The sequence below is a fragment of the Suillus fuscotomentosus genome (genome assembly GCF_016647785.1).
Source record: "Suillus fuscotomentosus strain FC203 chromosome Unknown F5891scaffold_23, whole genome shotgun sequence".
In the NCBI taxonomy this organism is placed as follows: domain Eukaryota; kingdom Fungi; phylum Basidiomycota; class Agaricomycetes; order Boletales; family Suillaceae; genus Suillus; species Suillus fuscotomentosus.
Genome location: NW_024539535.1, coordinates 545306 through 561149, shown reverse-complemented (window position 1 = coordinate 561149; position 15844 = coordinate 545306). Strand labels below are relative to the sequence as shown.

Here is a 15844-nt window from a genome sequence, read left to right as displayed (position 1 = left end):
GCCATAGCGATGGAGAACCTGTTGGAAGCGTCAGAGGTAGATTTATTGGATGAAGAAACTCACCTTCACCTTGCCTTGGCAGTCGCCCAACCAGAGCCCACCTTGCAACAGGCGTTAAACGGACCAGATGGAGTAGAGTGGCAGGAAGCTGTTGATTACGAGATAAGTCAGCTTGAGAAGTTGGGGACGTGGGAAGTAGTAGACTTACCTCGCGGCGCTAACCTCATCCCCTGCCATTTCGTGTTGGCCACGAAACGTGGACCCGACGGTGAAAAACTCAAACTGCGGGCACGACTCGTTGCCAACGGCCAGAAGCAGCAGTTCGGTGTCGACTACTTCGACACGTTCGCGCCCACAGCCAACATGAGCACCATACGCACTGTATTGACGATGGCGGCTCAGAACGACTGGGAAATCCACCAAGTCGACATAAAAAGTGCGTACCTCTATGCGAGTATCCAGGAGGAGATTTACATGCGCGCGCCACCCGGCTACCTCACGGAGAGTCAGCGAGGAAAAGTGTTGCGGCTGCGAAGGAGCTTACCTGGTTTGAAGCAGGCCGGTTTTGAGTGGGCTGAGGAGTTAGCAGGAGTTTTTGCGAAGATAGGTTTCGCCCGGTCCAAGGTGGACCAGGCAGTCTACTACAGACGCGCACCGGACGAGCACGTCGTCATCACCGTCTCAGTGGACGACATGGCCGTTACTGCCAACTGGGCCTCCCACATCACCTGCTTCAAGTCCCAGCTCCGTAAATTCTTCGAAATCACAGACCTGGGCGAGCTAAACTGGCTGTTAGGGCTAAAGGTAACGCGAGACCGTGGCGCACGTACCTTGACACTCTCCCAGAAAGCCTATGTGGACACGATCGTCGAGCGCTTCTACATGGGAGACGCTAAGAGTGCACAGACGCCGATGGAACCTACACTCACCTTGTCCGTTGACCAGGGACCTGCCACGGTGCAGGAGATCCAGGCCATGCGCGATGTACCGTATCAGCGAGCCATTGGCTCGCTGATGTATGCAGCCACTAGCACCAGGCCGGACATAGCATTCCCTGTCGCGACATTGTCGCAATTCATGCGCAATCCTGGTAGGCCTCACTGGGAGGCCACCAAGAGGGCACTACGCTACCTTAAGGGCACGGGAGACTTCGAGCTAACGCTCGGTTCGACGGACGGAGGTCTTGAAGCCTTCGTGGATGCGGACTGGGCATCACAACCCCACCGGCACTCTATGTCCGGGTACGTAGTCCTTTTGAACGGAGGTCCCGTTGCATGGAGTGCCCGGAAGCAACCACTGATCGCGCTATCCACGGCAGAGGCTGAGTATATCGCCCTGACCAGTGTGATACGCGAATTACTTTACCTTAGGTTGCTCCTCAGGGAGCTATACGACCCCGTCCCCAATCCTATCCCCGTGTTCTGCGACAACCAGGCTGCCATCGCATTAGCGTCCAACGGCAAGTTCCAATCACGCACCAAACACATAGACCTTCGATACCATTTCGTCCGCTCCCACATCAAGAACGGCACATTCAAGATATTCTACTGCCCCTCCGAGGACAACATCGCCGATGCCTTTACAAAGGCCCTGCCGAGACCGCGACTCCAGAAGTTGCGAACGATGATGAGCGTGGCTTGCGCTCGAGGGGGAGTGTTGGAGTACGAGACCGAGAGATCCGAGGCCAGGGGGAGATCCGAGTCGAGAGAGTCCGAAGGATCCGAGTGATAAGGGGAGAATGGTTCGAGCGCGCGCCAAAACGGACGAAGACGAGCGACGTATGACGTCGGCTCGCGTCCTAGTTTATTTTCAGTCTCTCATTCATATGTTCCAGTACCTGACCAACTTACTATAAGATTACCAGCAGTACCGCAGGTGCATCTCAGTTTTCGTTCGAGACAACTGAGATGTACGTGCCAACAAGTCCCTAGAGTTTACAACGCGTCTAATGTTAGTTATAGCTTGTCTTTGTCGTTCTAGGTAGACGCACCGTTATAGGAGTTTTCGTTCGAGACAACTGAGATCTTGTCTTTGTCGTTCTAGACTCCTCGTGACCCTCTTGCTCGTCATAAACGCCTTTAAAATATACATAAAAACTGAAGGCCTTCGGCGTGAGGGCTCGGAATTTGACCTTCACACCCGTTGAAAGCAAGTCACGACTGTCGGAAAATGTGATGGTGTTGTTGCATAGTCATATTGAATGTATATACGCGTAACGTAGTATGTCTGGACGAATACCCAACAGATGTACATGACTAGACTGGTGACTAGTTCTCACTATGCGGCCCGCTTGCCTCGTGGCAAGGACTTGTCACGAGTCTAGTACATGACATAACTTAGAGAGTGAATCTCACCCCATAGCTATTTGCTCGACGGTGTCGCGTACGTAGATGTAAAGTGACCGTGATGATTAAGGAGTGTAAATGACTACGAAATGAGTCGAGTCGTCTGTATGTATGTCAACATACGTGCAAGACGAAAAAAAATAGTGCCAGGACTTGTGAAAAGTCGACGAAGATAAGAGGGAATTTTGGGAAGGTCAGTGGGTGCAGAAAAAGGAGGCCACGAGAGAAGATCGAAATTGGGGTAATAGTGGCCACGAAGCGGTGTCTGTGAACGAATGACAAATGAAGCAAATAAAGCAAAGCCTCGGAAAGTAAATAGATAGATCCCATTCGTCTCTTGCGAACGAAGCAAGACTTAAAGTCATAAGCTGTACGTCGATCTATCAGCCTGACGAACGAGCGAAAATGAAGGCGAGCGTACATCACTGATCGTTTTCGAAACAGTACAGGCGCCGATATCTGTGACACATGCTTCATGCAATGGTACAATAGAAGCTAGTGTTGCTGGTTTCGTAGGCGTGTTCAAATTCCAAAGGGACTGATTCAGCGGGATGGGAGGTGAGAGATTCAGGAAAGGATAAGGACTCGAGAACGTCGAATGAGTCTGTCACCGGGTTTGACGGCAGACCCGACGGCGGAATTGTTTGTGAGCGCATAAATGGGTGGCGCGAGAAGGCTTGCAAGGCCAACGTCAATATTAATGTCGGTGAGGTGGCGCTGAGTGGCGCGACAAAGGTTACTAGCCTGGGTGCTAGGCGCAAGTTATTACAAAGGGCAGAAAATTGGCAGTCATGGTGACCAAGCTTTGTCTTCCTTTATACCATGTTGGGGAACAATGATATTTACTCTGCAATTGTGGAGTAGAAGATGTCGCGGAGTAACAAACAATGAGCGTACTGTGGTCACTTGTGGTCAGCTCAGCGGCTGGGTTAGAAAATTACCATATTCGGTCATCAATTTGCGATCATTCAAGTTGAACTCTTGCTTGTCCGCCCTTTAATATGATGAGCTCATAGACGTTCTTAGTGTCTCCTTTGGTGGGATATTGTCATCACGCTTTTTACTCACACGAGTTTCGCCAGTTGCGTTCCTCGCAATTATGTCGCTGCTGCTGCTCCCTCGAGCTGCTGTGGCATTGACGAACCCAAAATATCGCAACTCTCCTTGTCATGGCCTTACTTTTTTAAAGTTGTCCTGAATGTTGTGCACGATATCGAAGTTACTGTGTTTGGCTAACAATGTGAACATTGCCATCTTGGTGTGGTGCAATATCAGTGAGTTCAATCTCGAAGTGCCCTTGTGGCTGATGACCTTCGAATCAGCAGCGCCATCGCAGGGTCTGCATTGGCGCTCACTCAAGTGTATCAGTCCAATTTGATAGATTACTACGCAGCACGACTAACGCAACCGCCAGCTCTTCGAACTATCAATACACCTTGGAGTCTTGGACTATGGTTTTCATCGGACTTTGTATGAGCAGTACTATGAAACGTACTAATGCTATGCCTGCTACATTTTCCATTGCCCCTTCGCGATCCTCTGGACTATCGGTACGGTCCTATATGTTCACATTGGTGCTACATCGTCCCTCATGGGCACCCCTCAACGTTCAACCTTGTGGTTCTCTTACAAATTTTCTGGATTTCTATTCCGTATTCATCATTAACATTTTCCTTGAAAGGAATGGTAGGTGTCGCCCATGAGCGACAATATATAAATGGGATTGCACGCAAGCGGACGGACCACACTGCTTCCATTAGATACAATCGATTTCAAGGCGCTTAGTGAGGGAGGAGCAATCTCAACATATTCATGTCCGGAGAGTTGTGGAGTAATGTGTTATGCAAAAGTGCTATCCTATGCTAAGTACCTGCGTTTGCTGCACCACCGCCCAAGCAGCACACAATCGGATCAAATGATAAGTGGGTCTCCTCCAGAGACTGTGTCATCAGGTTTACCGGCGGACCTGATGGTGAAATTGTTTGTGAATTATGGTGATCCTTCTTCCGGAAAGACTCAGGGTTTGCAATCATAAATTGACCGCGGTAGAGTTGCAAATTGTGCCACGCCGGGTGTAGTGTATTCATTTTCGGACTCAAGAATGAGAATTACCATATTCGGTCATCCACATTGTGTCTCGATCCACATTGAACTCCTTTGCCATTGTTCAATAGTGATATAGTGGAATCAGATTACACATTATGATCCACATTTCAAGGCCTCATAAACGTCTTGGTGTCTCGTTTGATGAGACATTGTTATCGTACCTTTCACTCTCATCATGCACCCGGAGTTTCCACCAGTCGCGTTCCTCGCAGCTCTATCACTTCTCCTCACTCTGCCATGGCATTGGCGAGCCCAAAATGTCGCAACTCTCTCTATCATTGCCTGGCTTTTCATTCTCAATGTCGTGTATGGTGTCGATGCCATGATCTGGGCTAACAATGTAAACATCGTCATCCCAGTGTGGTGTGACATTAGTACGTTCAATCCTGATGGTGAATTCCCTTGCTAACCCCCTTCGAGCCAGTAAAATCATTATTGGATCTACATTTGCCCTCCCATCCGCCTGCCTGTGCATCTGCATCCATCTAGAGCATGTCGCGTCGGTACATCGGGCCAAAAGTCCGTTGAGCGACAAACGTGTCCGCCAGCTTTTCGAACTATTCATGTGTTTTGGACTGCCAATGTGTTTCATGGGACTTCGTATGAGCAGTTTTTTTAGACGTTGTGCCATGCTAACCATTTTGCTAGATTATATTGTGCAAGGTCATCGATTCGATATTATCGAGGAGTACGGTTGTCGTCCAACAACATACGTCTCAATCCCTGCCATCTTTCTCATATGGGTGCCTCCACTTCTGTTATCCACGATTGCTCTTGGTTTTGCATGTGAGTTTTTTTTCCTTGTTGATTTTTCTTCACTAACTTATTTCAGGTGCTTCTTTCGTCCATTTCATGCGACGTCGGTTTACATTCGCACATCACCTTGATACGTCTCGGAATGGCTTGACAACTTCTCGCTACCTCCGTTTAATGCTTATGGCAGTCGTAGAAATGATCTGGAACATCGCGGTCACGTCCTACACCCTCTGGTTCAGCACAGTGGACATGCGCCCGTGGACGAACTGGGATGATGTGCATTCGAACTTCTCACGCATCGACCTATATGCCACTGCCTTCACACCGCAGATCGTTCTCACTAACTTTTATATCATATGGTGGATTGTTCCCACCTCCACCTTCATTTTCGTGGCGTTCTTTGCTTTCGGCAAAGACGCTGTGAATGAATACACTGCATGCATAGTGTGGATCCGCCGAAAAGTCCTCAAGCAAAGGATCGAACAAACCACTCTAGGCTCTGTTTCACCCGCGAAGTATGTATCTGTTTTCAACATTGATTCCTTGTCTGATTATTGTCAGGTGTCCTCGTGCCGTTTTGCCATCACTACCGAGGATGCCCGCGTCTCGAACTAGGTTCGACGACAAGATCGACGACTATCACCCATTTCCCCATAACAAGCAAGCTTCTAAATTTCCCGCACCTGCCTCTTATGCACGAGCGTATGGATCTATGCAGGATTTCCGAACGCTTGACGCACCTCCAACTCACCCTGGTTTTTCTTATGTTCTTGATATCTCCCCGACTCGTCATCACTCTCCAGATGTTCACCAAATGGTGTAGCACTTCCGATCTAACCTCGTATATTGCGACTGCTGAGGCCAGCGCCTAGCCTCTTCGTTTGATACATGCTACGTTTCCTAATAGTTCATGTCATGGACATGATGTACACTCTTTACGCGTCTCACTTTCCACATTCATTCAATTATCCTGATCTGTAGTACACAATCATTTGCTTACTTTTCATGTCACAACAACACGCTCATTTGTACATCATTTCAATCATAGTTTGTTCGCATTCTGCGAGTGCTTGAAGCTTGAAGGATGGCATGTTCTCAGAAATTTCACGGCCACTCTCGTGCTTGCAGGGTCTGCTCTACAAGTAATTCAAGCGGCTGGTCTTCAGACTTTTATCGAGTTTCCAGAATACATTGGAACCATCTGCTACGTCACTCGCAAGCGAGTCTGCTCTCCTTTCTCGATGTGTCATCGTCTATCCAATCATGTCGGGGATACCCGGTACTAGCCCCAAGACTCTCGAGCCGCCGATCTGCTAAGTACTTTTTTATTAATATCGATTTTATTGTCCTTCGGGGTCGAAGACCCTATGTAGGACATCTATGAGCCCTGTTCGCGGGGGACTTACTCCCGCTTGATCTATCGTATGTTGCTAAGTACTTACTGACCAACACTTGCGCGAGGCTGGCAGCAGGCGACAACCGACTCATCCATATATCTTGCCCCCCGGACGGCTTATCTCTTCGATCACGATTAAGCTTCCACGCCCAACTGTAGTCACAAAGCCATGGACCACTATCCAGAGGTTAATTAAACGACCATTTCTTAACACAAGGACTTCATCATCCCGCTTGATCATGAATTAGAGATTGATCCTAGCGAGATTTCCCTCTCCGTCTGTCAAACCTTCTGCCCGGTTCCCTTCGTTCACTCCTCCGCTCGAAGAGAATGGGAGCTCAGAGAGGTCTCCAGTGTTGATCTCAGTGTAGCAAGGGGTGGTATGAATTTGGCCCACTTGCGCTTTCTTGCAGGATAAAATGTGATGGACGGTGACTCATTGCCAACGTTTTCCTGCCAAAAATGTATCACCTGTTGACTTGTGGGTGTATCATTTGAAAGTCTATGAATCCGGATAATGACAGGGGTGTATCTACTATCTCAAATCGCATGAGCTCCGATGCTCTCGATGCTCTCGATAAATCTTACGTTGAAGCTGAACGGCAGTTCGGCAATTTGCATTTACATCAAGTGACATAAATGCAAATTGAATGTCATTCTTGATTATATAATCCTATGGGCTCCCCCACCTCCCCGCTCACGCGACCGTACCACACTTTCTCTTGCACTCGGCAGCAGGCGACGAAAAACTCATCTGCATATCTCGCGGTTGGGACGGTTCATTCTTTCGGTGTGATCAAGCCTATCGCTCAACTTCAGTCACGAAACCATGGACCACTATCCGGAGGTCAAACGATCATTTCTTGACACAAGAGCTCTGTCTTCCCCGCTTGATCAGGAGTCAGAGAGTGAATCTAGTCATGTTTCCGGCTCCGACACGCCCTCCCCATCGGTTAGAACTTCTGCCCGATTCCCTTCGGCCACTCCTCCGCGTGAGGAGAATGGGAGCTCGGAAAGGTCCTCAGGTGTTGAACCCGAGAGTAGTAAGGGGTGGTATGAATTTGACCTTTCGGTCATACTTGCGCTAGTTTCGCCCATCGGAAATTGGTTGACAGGAGGAGATCACGTCAAGAATTTCCTTCTCATCCTTCTCTTGATATTCTATTTGCACCAAATTATCGAAGGTAAGTGCCTTGTTTTCATTCTGAAACAGAAAATATAAGTATACACAGTACCGTGGAGCCTCTATCATCTCTCGAGACCCAGACGTCGTTCCCCTGATTTCCCACCTCGTCAAACATCTGAGCAAGATCCATATCATGAAGTTGCTTCATCAGAGTTACGCAAGCTCGAGTTTTTCTACCTGTTCCTCACTGTATTATCGCCGTTACTCGGAGTCGCAATCCTTCGTATCGTCATCATATCTGTGGCCGGTCCGGAGACTATATCATGGTTCAGTACCTCCCTCTTCATTCTCGCCACCGGTATTCGACCTTGGAAACACGCGGTAGAACGTCTCCATCAACGCACACAAGATTTGCATACTGTCGTTCACTACCCTCCAGCCAGCTCACCAGACACGCACTCGCAGATTGAAGTTCTAATTGCGCGCGTCGCCGAATTAGAGACTCAGCTGAATAAATGTAACGACACCGTGAAAGTTCTTACCGAAGACGTTTTTGACCACGTGGAGGGAGCCGTCGAGGGGATAGAGAAATGCTTACGGAAACAGGAGAGGAAGAATGATGCTTTCTACTCGGCGCAGGAATCAAAACTCGCGACGTTGGATCAGAACATGCAAGCGTTACTGGAAAGGAAGGAGATTTCAGTGCACGGTTCGGCTTTATCTTATAATCTTGCTTCCGCATTCCACGCAACCTTGGTTGAACCACTTGGACTTGTCTTTCCTGAGTGGGCACGCAGCTCTCGCCGAGACAAACACCCACCATCTCCTCGTCCTTCCCCCAAAATCGGTCGTTCCCGTACTGGCACTAAGCTTGAGACGATACCAGAAGGCGCCACTTTCACACCCAAGAGAGCTCCATATCGCTTTCCCTACCTCCGTATTCCAGGTTTAAAATTCGCCCTGCGCATCGGCGATCTTGCAACCCTACCTGTCCGTCGGGTAGTGGCGTATCTTCTCATGGGACGCATATATGCGCCCAACGCGCCCAATTCCTCTCTTTAAACAGTGTTACCGCTCAAGGCCCATTTTTCACAACAATTGTTCTATTAGCATTGCATGGACTTGTTCCCACGTTTTCTCGCATTTTATCCCCGCATTGATATGCCGAGGGTGATCCATTTTGCCTCATAATTATTATGGTATCCAGGAATAACCGTACTGTACGCTCGTGCGTCGAATTTTGTATCAATATCCCGTTGTAAGCAGACTTTTGTCGTATCTCCCATGAAGTTTAGGCTGCTCTATAATTTACCACAGACGTCTGTACCAGGTGAGATTCATTTTCTTATTCTTCTATACCGTTACCTGTACAGCTTCCCTCGTACAAAAATCACACGGTCTTCTAAGCTTAAAGCTTTAGAACATGCCTTATCGGGGCATTTGCTTGATGTTTCTGATTGTAATTATCCCCTATCATATGGGTGTTCCTCGGTGAAGTATGCCATGGTATGTGTCCTTGTACTTTCTTCGGCCGAGAGCTTATCAGATCTAGAAAAGCCAAGTATACAGATTTTGTGGCATCGTGTCCTTGTACTTAATCCCATACTGCTGTCAAAGGCGCAGCTCGCTGATTAAAAGAAATGCAGCAGGCCATCACAGAGATCTGTATGCCCTTTTTGTCTCCCCAGATTTCTTTCATTATTGAAATGCAAACAGAGATACCAATACTTTCGTTCATTTCCGCGGCACTTGTTCTCTTTCCATTGCCTTGGTATTGTCGGGCTGGCAACATTGCTGCAATGTCTATTGGAATTTGGCTCTTTGTTGTAAACACGATCAATGCTATAGATGCCCTCCAGTGGACTGGCGCCTACCAAATCCCATTTTTATTCTGGTGTGACATTAGTGAGTGTTTTGATATCGATTCCATTCGAGAGCTCATAATTCCTGTAGCTTCAGCGCTGGTAACAGCTGTAAATGTAGCGATACCTGCGGCGTGCCTCTGCATTTGTATTCACCTGGAACGGATGGCGTCTTTCTGTCAGGCATCCGCCTCTGTAACAAAGCGACGCCGTATCTTACTTGAATGTTTAATGTGTTTCGGAGTTCCATTAGTATATGCAGCATTGCGTGCGTACCTGCCACGGGTTTCCCCACAATGTTTATTGACATCGTCGATAGATATAATTGTTCAACCTCGACGTTTTGATGTGTATGAAAATTTTGGATGTCGCTCGGCGATATATCCCACTGTGGTGGCTTTGTTCGTGGTCTGGATACCGCCGCTTGCACTTTCTTTTCTTACTATAATTTTTTGTGGCAAGTGACTTCACTACGGTTCGTATCCTTACGAAGCTGAGCCTCTGCAGGCATTACTTGGCGTCACTTTCTCCTTCATGGCGTCCAATTTTCGAGGACACGTCCATCTTCCTCGCTCACTTCTGGAGCCTACATTCGGCTCGTCAGTATGGCCGTTTCAGAAGTCATCTGCACTATTGCCGCGACTGTAGTAGCCATGTCGTTTAATCTAAGCTCAGGGCTGGCTCCGTGGGCGGACTTCACCCGAGATTTGACGGAGGTCTTGTCGTTCAGCTCCGCTGCGACACCTAAATCAATCACTGCGATGCTCATCACTGAATGGGCGATCATGGTCGCCCAATCGTTCTTCTTCATCGGATTGTTTGTGCTTGGAGGGGAGGGGCGCAGTCGATTGCGTGAGGCTGTACAGGTGATGCGCAAGGTTCTCAGCTTTTTTCAGAGACGATCTACCTGTATCGCTGAACTCAAAGGTACATCTATGGCAGAAGGGTACGTTCCTTTGTAACACTAGCAGGTTTTTCCTGAATGCGTCTCATCAGCGACTTGACACCGGTTCCGTCTCTGACCGTCCTCGAGTTCAAGAATACCACCTCTCAATCTATCACAGCATGCACTTATCATGGCTATCCATGTGATAAACCTCTTCCGCCTTCGCCTGCCCCCTTGCGGCCCCCATCACTCGACCTTACACATGCGAAACGATTGGAAGAAGATCCTGAATTCCTTGATCCCGCGCTCCTTCCTCTAGATTCACCTTCCATCTACTCTGTCATCTCGTCGTCACACAATTCTCTCCAATCAAATTTTGACCCGCAACAACTGTTTTTACCTTCGACGCAGTGGCCAGAACCCCCATCGACAGTCATTGTTCGACCACGCCCAGCAAGGCCCCACAGCATGAACTTTATCCACATAGAAGGTTCGCCGTTTTATGAGTCTGCAGTGCCGCACAATTACTCGAGGAATCCGAAGAATCGTAACGCTGTCTACATGACAGTGGTCAGGGAAGTCCAAGGAGCATATTGAGCTGTCAATTTTCTTTTCTCGTATATCCCTTCCGTTGTCCTTCGCGGTCATTGACCTTGTGTCGGACAGAATATGTCGTTGACTTTTTGCTTGCATGTTCCCGAGTCCTGAAGCATTTGTTGTTATTTTCTTCGCCTTCAAATATTTGTATGACTTTCTCTGTTGTGTTGGTGTGCTTTAGGTTCACTAATAGTCTGTATCAATAACAACGTGTATCGGAATGTTGACTGGCCGTTTTTTTTCTTACATATCTCATCTATTATCCCGGCGACCTCATTGCCCCTATGTCGGGTAGTATCAAACGCAATATGTTGCCGACTTTTTATGATGTATTTGTCGTTACTCTCCCTGCTTTCAATTGTATGGATTCTTTGTTGTGGTGTCACAGTAACTTGAGGGCCCGTTTCAATGTAACCAACGCTGTGCTTATGACAGTTTTGTCGTCGAGATATTAAAGATTTTGAATTCTCAATCTTGAAGTAACGCCGGGTAGTAAACTGTCTTCATTCGTCTACATAGCGACATGGACCAGGGGAAGCATGCTGATGGGAAACGCAGAAAACATACTGAAAAGGCAATTCTCCGAGTCGCTCGATTACGGCAACTACCGCTCTTATTGTCCGTCGCTTTTGGATTATCGCTATTGTTACAGACTCTCTTATAGCGTTCATGAGGGCCGTCGTTTAGGAATCCTTTTGCTTGCGAACCCACACCATCCGTGCTGCATAATTGCTGTCAATCCTTGAAGTTGCTGCGGCGGGCTTGATTGTCCGGCGGCGTTCAGCGCAACTCAACCCTACTCCTTGGTAACACTTTGTATTCTACATTTCAGATGTAGAATGGCAAAGTTCCCGCAAAGTTCAAGCCTCATGGTACTTACCACTTATTTTTGAATGAGAACAAGGATGTTAGTGAGTGCAGAATTCGCCAGTGGATCTGATTATCATTGACCAGTCCTATTTAATCGCACAATGCTAATGGACCACGATTACATGTGTATCAACTTCCATTCCGGGACGCTCTGACTATGTTATCAGTCGATTTTCTGATATCTAATGATCATGGGACGTCGGATCATGCCGTACTCTGTCATCGAAGCCCTTCGGTGCGCCATTTGAGCGCACTTCCCTCGCGCTTCCTCGCTTTACCTTTTCGGTAAACAAACATATGTTCATATATAGACATCAGTTTGTGGGTCAAAAAGGCAATGCCGATATTTGCAAAGTGTTCAAAGTTTGAACAAATTTTATTACACCCGGACACAAGGGGATGTCCAAATTAGACGACAAGGCGGATTGTGCTCTCGAAGGCTTTAATAGCTTGGCTTCCCAAGGCTATGAATACTAGCTTCACGTTCCCTCTGCTCAGCCCCATCACAGGATAGCTAGTGTCCTCCGAACAAGTCGCCCCTGTCTTCACGTCGCGCGTCAGCAACTGCGTTGTTAAGATGTTCAACTCACCGGACTGGGTGTTCTCTATGTTTGCTTTCCTCGGATTCTTGTGTTGCATTATTCCGCTTCCCTGGCATTTGGAAGGTCAGTCATTATATATTATCTTTGAGGCGTTCAAGACCTGACCAATGCTTTAGCATGGAACACTGGAACTTGTCTTTACATGATCTGGACCGGTCTATCGTGTCTAATCCAGTTCATTAACTCCATCGTTTGGAGGGCGAATGTGATTAACTGGGCTCCCGTGTGGTGTGATATCTGTCAGAATTTTCCTCTTGTTCTCGCTGCCAAGACTCATGTTTATTTCGTAGCCGCGAAATTCATGATCGGGAGCTCCGTTGCCATCCCCGCTTGTTCGCTTTGCATCAACCGTCGTCTCTACCACATCGCATCAGTTTCCTCGGTCACAAAGACAAGGGCGCAGAAGAGACGCGACATCATGACCGATCTGGCTATTGGTGCTGGTATCCCCGTCTTGGAGATGATTCTGCGTACGTTCGTTTGTCGAATGGAGTCGTACTGCCATTGACAGAATACTCCAGAATATATCGTACAAGGACATCGGTTCAATATTTTTGAGGAAATTGGCTGTTATCCTGCCACTTTTAACACCCCTCCTGCATTTGTATTGGTATTTACATGGCCCTTGATCCTTGGATGCATCTCCGCTTACTATTGCGGTACGTTTGTTCTGATATTTGCCTATCCCGACGCTGATCATTTTGTATTGCAGTCCGCACTATTGTCGAACTAGCCCAGCGTAGGGCCCAGTTCATGGAGTTCCTTTCTGTAAACAAGAACCTGAGTTCCAGTCGTTACTTCCGTCTCATGGGTCTTGCTGGTATTGAGATGTTATGCACGGTTCCTATGGGTGCCTATGTCGTCTACCTCAATGCTACTGCCCAACCAGTCTACCCCTGGATCAGTTGGGCCAACGCACATTACGACTTCTCTCGCGTCGAACAAATTGCATCAGAATTCTGGCGCCTGAACGATGATCTCGTGTTGTCGCTCGAGCTCAGCCGATGGCTCCTCATCGTCTGCGCATTCGTATTCTTTGGTTTCTTCGGGTTCGCCGATGAGGCCAGGAAGAATTACCGCCTCGCCTACGTTTCGGTTGCGAAGCGCGTGGGTCTTTCGACCGCTGGTACTGTGTCGCAAGGGTCTTGGACTGTTGGGTACGTTGTCACACTTTAACACTCAATGATGCGATCTGACGAGCAAATGTTTATTCCAGTGGAAAATCAGGGATGGCATACAACAGCCGCACTGGCACTTTGCCCGTGTTTGTCGTTCAACGTACCGAAAAGAAACGCGATTCTGTTAATTCATTCTCCACCAGCATTTCCGTTGGCGAGTTTAACATGGCATTCGACGATGTCAAGGAGGCTTCGTACATACCAACACAAACCGCCGCGGGTTCGGTATCAAAGGAGTCGCTTCCGACCACACCTGTTGATGGTCAGACAGTCCCACTGCCAAACGCACCTGCGGTTGCAGGCCCCGCGCTTGACATCAACTCAGTTCCCCGGCTTGTCGCCGACTCACCTGAATCGGCGCGTAATTCAATAGATATCGTATGATCCATATTCACACCAGAGATCGGCTTTCTTACATTGTCCTATCATTCATTGTATCATCGTTTCATTGTATTGTTAGCTTTCCGGAGTCGGGATGTAACCACTCGGTTATTATCGGTTTGATACCCACGACCATCAAGTACCTTATGACTATTTGTATGAGTCGGGACATATTTAGACGATGTAGCATTCTTCGTAGGTCGAATCGAACATCTTCAAATGAAGTGAAAGATCCGTGAGTACGTACGCTGGGATTTCATACCCGACGGCGATCAAAACAGTCGCCCACAAAACAATCACCCAAACATCGTCAACACAGGATGGAGATATGGTTTGATTTGCAGGGTGCTTCCTAGGCCTGACTATGTACCAATGCACTTCATCAACGCTTCGTGCGCAGTCCTCTTGGCGTGATGATCGATAATTTAGTTCTCTTGAGATCTGTCGTGCCATCTAAGGGATCCAGAAGGCTGCTTCGATCCGGTTCGTCTTAGTTCATCTGATGAATCCTTTGTTGTGCTGGTTTGGACGAGGCTTATGATTGGAAATGGTTTCTGGTGACAGCGTGAGTGTGGTGAACATGCGACCAGGCCCCAACTTGTGATTCCCGACTAGGGTCATGAATTCTGGTAGTATTAATGGCGTCGCAGTGATACATGTGAAGGTACCAGAAAGTAGGCCGTCGTGCTCAGGTAGTGTTACGGGCACATGAGGTGTGGAATGGGAGTTGTACTTGCAGGTGAAGAACGAGTGTTTACCCTTGTTTTTAACATACATCCAGCGGAGACATCGTGGAAAGACACGTGGAGACTTCACGATGTGCCCCAGGTGACAGTATCGAGGCTATGTAGCTTGTGTCTTTATCCTTGGTTCAGTGACGGTATGGTTGCGGCCAAGATCTGCCTCCTTGTCTGTGCCACAGGAGCGCAGTATTATGCCATAACACCCCCGACTCCCAGACCTTCTGCAAAGGAACGTTTGAATCCCACCGGTTTGGAAGTCGTCACCCCTTGGATACACACTTTGATGAAGGTACTTCCCTGCGCGAATTCCAGAATATCTTGCCAATGTTTAACTGAACATTTGCCCTCCAAGAGCATCATCGGCGTTTGCGCTTTGTCAGACATCATCCTCGCATACACAACGGGCAAGGAATCGACCGCGATTCCGAAATCGCTCGTTGCCCTTCTAGTCCGCAGTGACTTGTGTCTGCTATCGAGCTCGGACCGTACAACGCCGTCTGCAGCACTTGTAGCTGGGTGTTGTCTGAGCGTCATCGGCAGCGCCATTCGTTCCCAGTGCTATTCCACGCTAGGCAGGTTCTTCACTTTCGAACTCAGTATCCGCCAGGATCACAAGCTGGTCACGTCTGGCCCTTATTCCATCGTTCGACACCCCAGCTACACCGGTGGACTGTGTGTTTTTCTGGGCGTCTTGCTTTGCCATTTGCACACTCTGTCGTGGATGGTTTCTTGTTCGGGCGTGTTTCCTTCGTCAGACCAGGGGGTCAGGTTGACTTTGGGATGCCTTTGGGCAGGTTTGCTTGGGTTGCTTTATTCCGGACTGCGCGGGCGAATCCAGAAGGAGGAGGCGATGTTGCAGGGAAAATTCGGAGACCAGTGGAAAAGTTATATGAACAGGGTACCTTATAGACTGGTTCCATGGTTGTTCTAATCACCGTCATCTATTCAAGACACTATCAAAGCATTAAAATACAACAAGAGCAACTTCTTTATCAT

At 48.2% G+C, this 15844-nt stretch overlaps 5 protein-coding genes across 5 annotated transcripts; all 5 read left to right on the top strand.

Annotated features, from left to right (window-relative positions):
• The first annotated feature begins 4481 nt into the window (after positions 1–4481).
• F5891DRAFT_1030528 (pheromone A receptor-domain-containing protein) lies at positions 4482–6239 on the top strand. The gene is made up of 5 exons (XM_041361574.1): positions 4482–4825; positions 4872–5051; positions 5100–5237; positions 5284–5722; positions 5769–6239. The coding sequence occupies exons 1-5, from the start codon at positions 4627–4629 to the stop codon at positions 6028–6030; spliced, it is 1218 nt and encodes a 405-aa protein (XP_041226792.1). The 5' UTR covers positions 4482–4626; the 3' UTR covers positions 6031–6239.
• A 1158-nt stretch (positions 6240–7397) lies between these two features.
• On the top strand, positions 7398–9235 carry F5891DRAFT_1030527 (uncharacterized protein). The gene is made up of 2 exons (XM_041361573.1): positions 7398–7787; positions 7836–9235. The coding sequence occupies exons 1-2, from the start codon at positions 7433–7435 to the stop codon at positions 8789–8791; spliced, it is 1311 nt and encodes a 436-aa protein (XP_041226791.1). The 5' UTR covers positions 7398–7432; the 3' UTR covers positions 8792–9235.
• Positions 9236–9297: 62 nt separating this feature from the next.
• On the top strand, positions 9298–11143 carry F5891DRAFT_266683 (pheromone A receptor-domain-containing protein). The gene is made up of 6 exons (XM_041371141.1): positions 9298–9394; positions 9446–9634; positions 9683–9859; positions 9911–10048; positions 10099–10537; positions 10588–11143. The coding sequence occupies exons 2-6, from the start codon at positions 9529–9531 to the stop codon at positions 11072–11074; spliced, it is 1347 nt and encodes a 448-aa protein (XP_041226790.1). The 5' UTR covers positions 9298–9394; positions 9446–9528; the 3' UTR covers positions 11075–11143.
• Positions 11144–12235: 1092 nt separating this feature from the next.
• F5891DRAFT_1030515 (pheromone A receptor-domain-containing protein) lies at positions 12236–14329 on the top strand. The gene is made up of 5 exons (XM_041361572.1): positions 12236–12609; positions 12663–13016; positions 13068–13205; positions 13259–13703; positions 13763–14329. The coding sequence occupies exons 1-5, from the start codon at positions 12522–12524 to the stop codon at positions 14106–14108; spliced, it is 1371 nt and encodes a 456-aa protein (XP_041226789.1). The 5' UTR covers positions 12236–12521; the 3' UTR covers positions 14109–14329.
• A 557-nt stretch (positions 14330–14886) lies between these two features.
• Positions 14887–15844, top strand: F5891DRAFT_1030511 (uncharacterized protein). The gene is made up of 2 exons (XM_041361571.1): positions 14887–15137; positions 15201–15844. The coding sequence occupies exons 1-2, from the start codon at positions 14988–14990 to the stop codon at positions 15777–15779; spliced, it is 729 nt and encodes a 242-aa protein (XP_041226788.1). The 5' UTR covers positions 14887–14987; the 3' UTR covers positions 15780–15844.